General features: G+C 37.9%; 1 protein-coding gene across 12 annotated transcripts in view; it reads left to right on the plus strand.

Moving 5' to 3' along the window:
* The window catches only part of LMO7 (LIM domain 7), a 200,363-nt gene that overhangs the window by 151,388 nt on the left and 36,582 nt on the right, over positions 1–12,393 (plus strand). For all 12 annotated transcript variants that reach the window (XM_055336006.1, XM_055336008.1, XM_055336009.1 and 9 more), the window contains 3 exons: positions 6,833–6,950; positions 9,205–9,347; positions 10,675–11,107. In XM_055336006.1, the coding sequence (XP_055191981.1) occupies positions 6,833–6,950; positions 9,205–9,347; positions 10,675–11,107 (694 nt within the window). The remainder of the gene's footprint in view (positions 1–6,832; positions 6,951–9,204; positions 9,348–10,674; positions 11,108–12,393) is intronic.

Genomic DNA, 12,393 nt, shown 5'->3' on the forward strand with positions numbered 1-12,393 from the left:
GCTGCATCTTAATATTTTCCATTAGACTTCCTGTGACTTTGTAAATCTAACCTTTGTAAGGTTTTGAACAAGAAGAAAATTTAAGTATGTCAAATATTTTAATCTGCTGAAGCCTTAGTAACTAAGTATCTTCCCCTACTGGGATTTATGTCATGTCTAAGAATCTCTAGTTTTGGTAGCATTAGATAATTTTTTAAAGTGTAGAAATCTTGGAACTTGCTAACATTACTACGTGAAGCAATATAACCATTCTAGGTGTCAAAAGTGTAACTGAGTCAAGGACAACTAATTGCAAATACTTCTCAGCCACTGATTTTAAAAAATCAGGCTCCCAACATGCTTTCAGTATGCCACATAAAGGCGCACATTATTCCTTGTCCAGCTTCTCAAGGGCTTAAAGCTTTCTCATTGGTGAGGGTGAATCAGGCACTTGTCAGCATGATGCTTAAGCATCTGCTAATCTCAATTCATCATGGGAAAGCTGTTTTAACTGATGGAAAAAATCTCTGCAGCTTTGAGCATTTTGAATGAAAACTTTCAGTTATTTTCATAGCTAATAAGACTTAATAATATAAGCAGTTTTTCTTAAAGAGGATATGAGTACATGAATACAAGTAGTTGATCAGAGTGTAGACATGTGCAGCTATTTCAGTGACTGCATATGTTCCTCCATAGGGATGCCCTGGATGGCTAAGAAAGGAGAAGAGAAACCCAAATGCCAGGTTCAGAAAGCTGAGGATTTTTTCTGGCTATAGCTAGCAGCCGCAAATAATTTTCTATAGACTCTCTCAAGATTGTTGCTTGTGTGGTACAGTATTTGTTTTAAAGCCTGTTCCCCTTGCAGTTTAGTGCCAAGGTAGCACAAATAAGCAAGGTTGTCTAACTGAGACTGATGAATAATGCATGATTTGTCAAATAATGGAAAGTAAAAATGAATGTCTTCAGAAAACTAAAGTTTTATGCCCACTTGTAATCAAACCTTTTATATGGCATTTTATTTTATTTTTTTGGTATTCTATCAGTTACCAATGTTTTTCTTAAACTGATTTGCTGCAATGAAAACAACAATTGGATTGAGTATTAGCATTTAATATCAAACTTATTTCCTGTTTATAGACCTGTTCATATAACAGGAGACAAGTGGTGTTTCTTAATGATATTTCTTGGACATAATGTACAGTTTTAAGCTTAGAATACTTAGCTGGAAAATCATTATTACTTAACATCCTGTGATTGAAAAATGACTGCCTATAACACGAATGCTTTCTTTTTGGTAAGGACCGGGTGAAAGAGAAATGCACGTTACCTCTTGAAGTCTTAGACTATTCATTTTGAGCTTGCTTTTTATTTGGCATTTAACATCTGTCACTCTGTTTATTTTTAATATGATGCTTTATATGTGGCAGTCCTTTTGTCACGTGTGCTTTTGTGTTGCATGGATTTGTCTGTGGTTCCTTGACATTTGAAAATATGGTTATGATGCCTCTTGGCAGAACCTGTGAATGTCAAAGTTGTTATAAGGGTATATAGTTATAATTTGTAATATGACTGAGCCATTCAGTCTACTGCCAATATCAACAGGAAGTGAAAACCGAAAGTTAAGTTGTAATCAAAGAAAACTAAAGAGATCTGCATTTCATGCATGAGTTTTGATGAAAAGATTCTGTAGAACAGTAAGGACACCTAAGACAACAAAAAGGAAGGGCAAATAAAGTTGATGTGAGTTTCTGGGGATTTTGTACCTAGGGACATTTAGTAATGTCCACAGACATTTCTTTTTTTTTTTTTCCACAGACATTTCTGATTATTATACTCGCTGGGTTGAGGATGGGGGTTGAGCATGGGGCCATGCTTTTATATCTTGTAGTGCAGGATATAATAAATAATTATATTTACAATAAATAATTTTCAACCCCCAAACTATCAATAGTGCTATTGGGAAAATCTGATTTGGACTCTAAACCTATAAATGAAAAGTTCCTTATATTATCATTCTAGTTTGTAGTTACTCTGCAGCCTATTTTCCAGGTTTTAGTACTGATTATGCTTCAGAGAATTCCTACAGCACCTAATGGAAATATACTTAAAAGTACGTAAATAAGTATATTCCTATCTTCCCTTAAAGGTTCGGAACTCCAGGGACTCCGCACTTAGTATCATGGAATTTCTACTTGCTGTTTCGGTGATTTTATATTTGGGAAGTTTTCTGCATGTTGGTCCTTTTTGATGCCTTAAGTCTTAGATATTACTTCTCAGGCCGTCTCTAGTCTGCGAGGTAGGTAGGTAGGTATTAGATGCTTTGTAGATATATGAAGAAAGAGACATAGATATCCCAGCTCTCCAAAGGCCATACAGCTAGTGAGCGGTAGAACTGGACAGGGGCATCATTTAATGAGGTAATCCATGTAGACCACTTGGCAGTGTTGCTGGCACACAGTAAGCCCTCAGAAGTTTAATGTTATGCTGTTAATTCTAATAAGGAAAGAATTCTTCATGATCTGGCTGGAAGACTAATGTACTCAAAAAGTTCTAGATTTTATCAGTGTGGCCTAGGGTGACCTTGCTAATCTGAAGCAGTTCTGGGAGTGAGCTTTCAAGAGATCCCATGCAGTCATGTTTGCCTTAATAAAAACAGTTGGTGTATAGCACCAATGGTTATTAAAATACAATCAGTATAACCTTGCCCTTTTCTCATAATAATCCCTTCCTTGTTTAGAAGACAAGGAACTGCAGATCAGAGAAGCTAAATGATGTTAGGTTGGGGTGAAAATTGATGCCACTGCAAGGCCTGGAACCCTCACCCCAGTTTTTCAGTGCTTGATTCAGCCTGCGTGGAACGTGCTCAGGCTTTATTTAGGTAACTTTACACCCTAGGGAACAAAGGGAACTCCCATTCCTGCCTTACACAGAGATTAGTCTACTCTGGACAGTGTTTGGCTCACTTGGTTCACACTGGGGACCTCCTCCTGGGCTCCAGGCCCTGTGCTCTGAGATCCCAGGAGGGTGATGTAACCTCTGCCCATGGTGAATATGTTTTCTGAAAAGGCACATGTAAGGTTTTATGGGGCAGGAGGATGAGAGCTAAGAGAACACACATGGACATGTCTGGGTCAGCCGAGACTATCCAGCCTTCCCTCTCACCAAAAGAATATTAAAATATTGGCATTTCTAGGTTTGTTCTGGAACTTATGTAACCTTATGTGTTGTGTATTCATATTTCTCTCATGCCTTGATCCTGAAAACTTTTTTCTTCCCTCTTTTTAGTGCATCTGTTAAAGTATTAGCACAAAAGTCTTATTCTTTGTAGTTATAATTTATATTTTCAAATTCATTAAATCAGGTTTATAGTCATACCTATTTAAATGTGTATATATATACACACATGTATATATAAATATAAATATATATACATACATACAAAATATTTTTTTTTATTCAGAGACATAGGCATCCCCGTGTGGGGAGCATGATGTGGGACATAGGCATCCCCGTGTGGGGAGCATGATGTGGGACAAAATATTTTTTTTATTCACAAGAGACACAGAGTCAGAGACATAGGCTCCCCGTGTGGGGAGCATGATGTGGGACTTGATCCCAGGACCCCGGGACCACAACTCAAGCCAAAGGCAGATGCTCAACCACTGAGCCACCCAGATACCCCTAAATATATATTTTTAAAGATCCAATATATAATTTTATATATATTCTATTTAATTCCTTAATACTCTTTAATAAATCTTAAAAAGCTTTCTTTATAAAACTTTAGGGAGGGATGCTGATTTATCATATGCACACAAAAAGAAACCTATTGAGTTTATTTTGCTTGATTAAATATGATAAAATGTACCTCATTCTTGCCACAGGTGTTAAGTACATGTGTCCTGCATGCCTAGTTATGTGTTAAGGTGTTTTTACCCAAAAAACATGTGGACCTGTGAGGGAGATAAACTAAGCGCGCGCGCGCGCACACACACACACACACACACACACACACACACACACACACACACCTATATACTCTGTAATGCTGAATGTTAATGCCAGGAGAAAGCTATAGCTAATGCACTAGAGAAGTGGAGAGGAAGGCCAGACCATTTTGGCATGGAATAGATAGGAATTATCATCAATGTGATAGAATATTCTCTAGACCAACACATTTTTCAGTACCTACTATGAGCTGGGCACTCTTCTAGGCATAGGTAATAGAGGAGCAGACAGGCAAAATCCTTGCTTTATAATCTTACAGGATGATGTGTAAATTAACATTTCAAATGGCAGTAAATGATGTGGGGAGAAATGCTATGGGAAGAAAGAGTGAAGGATAAGGTGGCCAAGGGAGAGGGGCACTTGTTCTTTTATGTAGGGTGGTCAGGGAGGGAAACGCTTAGTGTAATGTTCAAGCAGATGACTGGAAGTGAGAGATAAGCCACATGGCTGGTTGGAGACCATTCTAGACAGGTTGAAGAGCAAGCCCAAGAGCAAGAGATTTAGCCCCAGCATGGAAACCAGTTGGCTAAAGTAGAATAAGTAAAGGGGAACATGACAAGAGATGAGCAGAGAGAGGTGGGCAGGATCCAGGTAATGTCTTAGATCTTGGAAGAACCTACTTTCAGCTCATGTGAGAAGGAAAGAACCTGATAGATGCAGTGTACAGGAATATCACCATCTGAGGGTAACTTTGAGAAGATCCCTCTGGCAGTCGTGTTGAGCATGCACTGTTGGGCAGGAAGACTGATTTTCGTAATAATCCAGAGGGGAGATGTGATGACTTGGATCAGGGTGGTAATGGCAGAGGTGGAGAGAAGTGGTTGTGTCCTAGTTCTAATTAGACAGCAGACTGACAGGATTTACTGATGGGATCAGTTATGATGTATAAGAAAAAGAGAGGTATCTGGGATGACTCCAAGGTTTTTGGCCTATAATCAAGATAATGGAGTTGAAGTTTACTGATGAGTACGTTGTGGGGTGAGTGATCATGTTTTTGTTATGACAAGTCAAGTTCGAGTGGCCTGTCAGACTTTCAAGTGGAGAATGAATAGAAAGTTACACATGCCCATCCAGTGTTTAGTGTATCAAGGATTCTGAGGAATGAGTGGCATTTACAAAGGCATATATACCCGGGAAGGGCTTTCATGTTGGAACAGTTGAAGACAGACTCACTGGATCTGGAGGCTGGGTAATAATTTAAGCTACTTTGAAAGGCTAGGTAAGAGTTGGCTGTGTTCTCTGATCTAGGGTGTTGGCAGTAGAAGTGGAAAGAAAAAGACACTGAATAAGAAGAACTGATAACTAATTGAAAGTAGGGAGAAGGGAGAGGCAAAGGTGAAAAATGGTTCTTAGGTTTCAAATGTGGATGATTGGAAGCAAGTTACACCATTAACAGCCACAAGCAGAAAAGCAGGTTTGGGGACAGGGTTGCATTTGGCTACATCAACAATAACCATGTGTTTAGTGAGTTATAGTTTACAGAATCCTTCCTAGATATTATTTCAATTGGTCCTTTTACAATTGAGGTGCCTAGGGGATATCCATGCAGATATTTATGCAACAAGTAATTGGAATTGAGTCAAGGGAGGGCCTGGCCCTGGGCTGTGAATTGGGAGTCATTTGCATAGAGACTAATTGAATTTCTGAGCTAGCTAAGGGTAGCACGTTACAAAAGAAATGTGATGATAGCAAAATCTTGGGGAGGGTGGAATTTAAAGGCTCAAGAAGGAGATGTAGAGTTACTTAAATAAGTTACTTAAATAAAGCAGAGCCTGTTACAATGAAATAAAATCCAAAGTGCATTATGAAAGTTCTGTAGGAGGGGGATCCCTGGGTGGCCCAATGGTTTGGCACCTGCCTTTAGCCCAGGGCGCAATCCTGGAGACCCGGGATGGAGTCCCGCGTCGGGCTCCCGCATGGAGCCTGCTTCTCCCTCTGCCTGTGTCTCTGCTTCTTTCTCTCTCTCTCAATCTCTCTCATGAATAAATAAATAAAAATCTTTTAAAAAAAAAAAGTTCTGTAGGAAAGCACATGCTGGGTGCTCCACCTTCAAAAGCTCCATCTCTTTCATTCCTACCAGCTCTCCAGTATTCAAACTGGACTACTCCATATTCACTACCCTATTCTTCAGTGCAATTTACCATCCCTTCCATGTACCTCATGTCTAACACCCCGCTCTGCTCATTGGTTCTACTCTAAGTTGAGCTGAGAGCTAATTCTCAGGACGTACTTGTGACAAGATCCCACATTGGGAGATGTGAAATCTGCCTTAATAAAACAGAAGACTTTAGAGGTCCTTCTATTATAACTGTCTGTTATTAACTACCTACAGTGCTTTGAGAATAAGTCTAGTGCAGTAATGGGGTGGATCTTAGAGAATCCTTGAGAAGAAGTAACACTTTTTTGTGATAATGAACTTGAGGAGAAAATATCAGGTAATCATTAAATTATTTAATAAGTACCCAGAAAAGGCAGCCAAACCTTAAAAGATTATCTTTGGAGGAGTGAGAAAATACGGATGATTGTAATAAATATTTCTTTCTAAAGCAATCCTTTTATGCATGGACCACTCCAAACTTGAACATTTCTTTTTCAGACTCAAACAGAGCTTGCTTAGCCATTTTGTGAAAGAATTCACACTTGAGTTGAGTGTTAGGCTCTTGTTTCTGCGTTTTGGAAAAACACCATTTATCTCTGTAGTGCTATTTCTGTGATATTATCACTAAAGCGTCTAGGTAGTACAGCAGAAATTTAGATGGAATTTCCAAACAAAAGCCCATCCTTCCAGTTTTAACCCTAAATCGGGTCATGTGAACCTTGGTTACCATGGGTATTTTTGTTGTAGGAGTAAGTCCATGAGTGATGTCAGCGCAGAGGATATTCAGAACTTGCGTCAGCTGCGTTACGAGGAGATGCAGAAAATAAAATCACAATTAAAAGAACAAGATCAGAAATGGCAAGATGTGAGTACTTTTTATATTGGGAGAGGGGAAGACTAGGTGAATGTACTTCTTGATTCTTCCTTGCTTCTTTTAAAGAGTATCAGTATGAGATGATTTTCCTTGCTACAGAAAATGTGACTAGCTTCCTTTAAAAAGATTTGCATGCCTTTTTTGCCTATTACTGTTTCCTATTTTAAAGCCACCGTGAAAAATGTAATAGGATCTTTATTTTCTAATATTCTCTGAATGCTCAAAAATGTGAATCTGTTCCTTATAGCACGGTTAATTTGTTCACTTGCTTTGGTCGGTTGAATTTGGGGTATGACTGTTATTGAAGCCTGAGAAGGGAAAATACTTAGATCAAAGTTTAGGAGTAGCAGAGGAGTAGGGAGTCCAGAACAGTCTTGGCATTAGCAGGGAGAGATGAAGGGGGCTCTCAGAGTTAATAGAGATTTGGGGAGAAGTAAGAAATATAACTAGGAGAAAAATTTTGGTTGGAAAAGTAATTGTTTGATATGAATCAATTTTAGATGTTTTCACAGAGCTGATTTATATCCAGTTGTTTATATGGACAGAGACTTAATATTTAGCTTTGCCCCTGGAGGAAAAAAAGCTTGACTTTTTTTGAAAGGGGTAATTGTTACAAACCAAGGGAGTGTCTAGAGATACAATAGATAAATTATACGGAGCAAACCCAAAGGAGTTTGAGGATAACTTTATGGGAAGAGTAGAGAGTTAGAATGTACAAAAGGACCAGGGATAGTAAATCTTCATTTTCAAAGAGATTAAAGTCTATGAAATGAAGAAGAACCCTCTGCTGTGGCTGCATTTCTAAATTCCAGTGTCTTTTAGTTGGGAACTCAATTTAATGATTAAGAAACAGTAATTCAATGTTACTTTGCCAAAATACATGGGGTACGGTTTTGGGTGTGAAAATAAGTATTGAGGGGTTAACCATTAATTCAGATGAAAATTCATGTTGATTATCCTGTAGGACTAAATGCACACTGATTTTGTTCTTTTTGCAAGTGGTTCATATTGGCTTCAGGCTTTTTTTTTTTTTTTAAGATTTCATTAATTTATTCATGAAAAACACACAGAGAGAGGCAGAGACATAGGCAGAGGGAGAAGCAGGCTGCCTGCGGGGAGCCCAATGCAGGACTTGATCCCAGGACCCCTGGATCATGCCCTGAGCCAATGGTAGATGCTCAACCACTGATCCACCCTGGTGCCCGGGCTTCAGGCTGTTTTTAAACAGGAGTGTCTCTGTTGAATCTTAAGGGTATAAACCAATCTCATTTAGTCTGAGAACTTGATGTGCTTCTCTTTGGACTGGAATGCACTAGCAGTTCTTAGTATGGCATTTCTCTATTTTGGAGACATGGAAAAGTCTGGGCCACCCAAAATGTCTTAAACCCTTGAGTGTCACAACCAGCTTAGGCTGCTAGAGCTAATTTAAAAGCAAAATGAGGTTGACTATCCTGGGGTCACCCACCTGCATTAGACTTCTGTTCCTGGGACTGTGGGAAACAGATCACTTTTCTTATGGGATCTTCCTTATTGCTCTGTCGTTAGGTGGAGTTTACCTGTGTTAAAATCATATACTTAAGCCTGAGCTCCCCAGGAAAGCCTTTTCAAACTCTGCCTGCCCCTGCCTGGAGTACGATTGACCACTCTCTCTCCTTCAGACCCTCACCATCTGTGCAATCCAATCATACCCATTGTTGAAGTATTATTTGTGAGTTCCATTCCCTTCAAGACCAACAAGTTCCTTGAGGGAACCCACGTGTTATGCGTCTGCATGTTTGTGGTCCTCTGCCTCAAAGCAGGGATCAAGCCTGGTGTATGTTAAATGAAAGACAGAGTGTGCGTTTATGCGGAACCAGTATAATCTTATCTCTTATACTTGTACTAGTGAAATATGTCATTTCACACAACAGCCAGATTATTGGAGTGAGATGAAAATGAATTTGAAACAATTCCTGATCTTTCTGACCTGGCACCCAATTACAAGCATTTAGCATTCTTTGTGAAATGGGCAGGGAGGCAGGAAAACAGTAATGGGGTCTATCTTACTAGGTCAGGTTTTTTAGACACATGAGATAAAGGTTGGTACAGAAACGCCAGCTATAAAAAGCAAAATTAGGGCACCTTGGCATCAAGTTGGAGTGAATAGTTTCAGCGATGTAATGGGATACTCTGGCACTCTCTTGCTGCTAGAGAGGGTGTGGAGAAATTCAGGTATGCCTGTGCTGATGTGATTTTCTTCTGTCAGGACCTTGCAAAATGGAAAGATCGTCGAAAAAGCTACACTTCAGATCTGCAGAAGAAAAAAGAAGAGAGGGAAGAAATTGAAAAGCAGGCACTTGAGAAGTCCGAGAGAAGCTCTAAGACCTTTAAGGAAATGCTACAGGACAGGTAATAAAGCTGAATACATCTCACAATTGTAGTTACCAGTGTTAGAAATCCATATTTTATGTAAGGGTAGTATGATAGAAGTAGATATCAATATTAAACCATAAGCAGATAGGCATGAAACGGTCAGGATTTTGCTCCTGAAAAAGCAAAATAATAAAGCTATAATAAAGCAAAATAATAAAGGTATAATAGTGACTTGGATTAACAAAAGAAATGGGTTCCTAATATAGATGTGCATTATTTCTTGATTTTTACATTGTATCTTCAAGTACAGTATAGGGTGGTGTTGGCTGTCTTCGTTCCAGAAAATAAACTACTTTTTCTCTTTTTAAAATGAATTTAGGAATGGAATGGCCAAAGAAAATCAGCTCCCACTCATCTAAATTGTGTAAAATACAAAGTTCCTTTTCATGTTTTAGTGGGGCGATTAAAATCTATTTTAAAGGAAGACAATATAAACATAAATGTAAGGGGTTTATTTTTGGTATTGCACTATGACCGGATAAAGGTCCAATTTTTTTTTAAAGGTCCAATTTAAACTTTCTTGTAGAGCTGTTACTGTGAGAAACCTTGGAATATTTATCGGTTAGGAGGAAGGCAAATATGGTTTAAGGATAATATCAAAAAGGAAATGTGCTGTCAGGTGAAATTAAACAAAGCTCTTTTGTGTCCTAGAAGCAAATGGTAAACACAGTTTCATTCACTTAAAAGAGGTAGTCCCTGCTAAATGGTAGTGATGAGGATGTTTCATGAACTTCTCTATAAATATGAAAGGTGTCTTTAATCTGTAATAACTGTCCATGCAAGTTCTATCAAGCTGTATGGAATCATGTGCTAACTTGATCTTAACTGAAATCAGAGTCTTTTGTGGTCTTTTATTTTTACTAAATTATTTAAAATTGTAAATAGGAAAGAAAAGCTCACAACCCTGTAAAGGAACCCATCTCTTTGGAAGGTTCAAATTAATTGTCAAACAATTGGTTATATTTATAGTGCACTACTTTTGGGAGATTTATAAACTGGTAGGTAAAACTGTGAATAATCCCTTGTAAAAATATCCTCATTTTCTTATTAACACCGCTTTATAAAAATCTCTCTAAAGGACTCAAGAGCCTGTTTAACAAGAGGTGAGGTCATACAATCATTCAGTGTAGAACTAAAAAAATTATATGCATTTATCCTCACATTCTGCTAATATTGCACTAGTTATCATGTGAAGTCAGTTACGTAGTCTTTTTATTCTCAGTCCAGCTTATGTATTGCTCTGTCTTTCCACCTCTGTGTCAAATGTGTAACTTTGTGGTTATGGTGTGCTTCTCCTGCTAAGGGAATCCCGAAACCAAATGTCCACAGTGACATCGAGGAGGAGGTTGCATTCTAATGATGATGTGTTGAATGAAGAGATGCTTTCTCCTACACTGACTATGTCAGAAGCAAGTTACCAGAGTGAGAGAGTAGAAGAGAAGGAAACCATGTATTCTACAGAAATTCCTAAACAAGATTCTACAACTTTTGTGAAAAGAGAGGACGCTGTAACCACTGACATTCAGCTACCTTCTCAAAGCCCCATGGAAGAACAACTCCCAGAGTCTTTGTCTTCTCAGCATTCACCAAGTACACAAATGGAGTCGACTCGAGTTTCAGCCTCTCTCCCCAGAAGTTACCAGAAAACCGATACAGCCAGGTTAACATCTGTGGTCACACCGAGACCTTTTGGCTCTCAGGCGAGGGGAATCTCATCACTCCCAAGATCCTACACGGTAAAAAAAAAAAAAATGTGTCCCCAGTCCATTTAGTCTGTTCCCAAGAGCAAAATGTTGGGGAACTTGCAGAGAAGTTTGAGTTACATCTACTTGGTGTAGAGAATGTGCATCATTTATGTATAGGGCAATTTTGTTGCAGCCAATTTAGATTCAATAGCTATTTAATGCTTCAAATATAACAACTCTGTGGAACTGATTAAACTTTAAATTCAATGAAAGTAAGGCTGATACATTTTAAAGAATGATTAAGCTGCTAAGGCAGAGTATTTTTTAATGTTATACTTTCTCAAATATAGCTTTTATAAAGTATTAGGCTGAACTACATAAAGATGCTAGTAGTTCTTTTTGACCTACAAAACCACACTTTCATGTGGTTTAACCTAAATATTTTCAGGTGCCTTATGTACAGCTTTCTATTTTTCTCTGATTACCTGCTGTATTAGAACTTGATAAGCTTGAATGGGGTTATTAAAATATATCTCATGGTTCTACTTATATTGGGATTTTTAAGAATATAGAAAATAGAATCATTTACCCTTAGAATGAAGCAGTGCTGTATACCTGAAAGTGGGTATATTAATTTTAAATATGCAAGAGGAAGCAGTACAGTGTTAAGATCATTGTTCAGATTCCTTTGACCTCTGCCAATATAATATCCTCAATCTAAGAAAAAACTTGAAACAGTGCTCAAGGTAAGGAAAATCTGCCTAAACTAGCCAGGAAAGTCCTAATGATTTTATTAAGTAAATAGAGATAGATTTGGCAGTATAAAAAATCAAATGTATATGACTCATTACTAACAGTCGAAAGGCAATGTATAGACTCAGAAAAATATTAGTAAAATGAATTCTAGATATAGGGATAGTATCACTTGGACTTAACATGCTCCTACAAATTGGTAAGAAAAAAGATAAGCAGTAAAATGATGGCTATAGAAATGAGTAGCCTGTATACAGAAGAGGGAGTTCAAATGTTTGATGACATAAAACATACTGAAGCATGTTCAGCATCATTAGAGCAAGAATGAGGTGTACAGCTTTTACACATCAGATTGACAAAGTTTTAAAACATTGAAAATGTCTGTTGGCAAGGATGCAGAGAAATAGCCATTCTTATACCTTACATTGGGAGTACACTGCTACAATTTTTTTGAGAAGATAAATATGTATAAAACTTATACATTACATTTATTGTTTTAATATTACATTTGTTATATATAAAATATCCTTTGGTCCAGCAAGTCTACTTTTGGGAATCTCTAAAAATCAGTATTCCAATTATAA

Source organism: Nyctereutes procyonoides, unplaced genomic scaffold (assembly GCF_905146905.1).
Source record: "Nyctereutes procyonoides isolate TBG_1078 unplaced genomic scaffold, NYPRO_anot_genome, whole genome shotgun sequence".
NCBI lineage: Eukaryota > Metazoa > Chordata > Mammalia > Carnivora > Canidae > Nyctereutes > Nyctereutes procyonoides.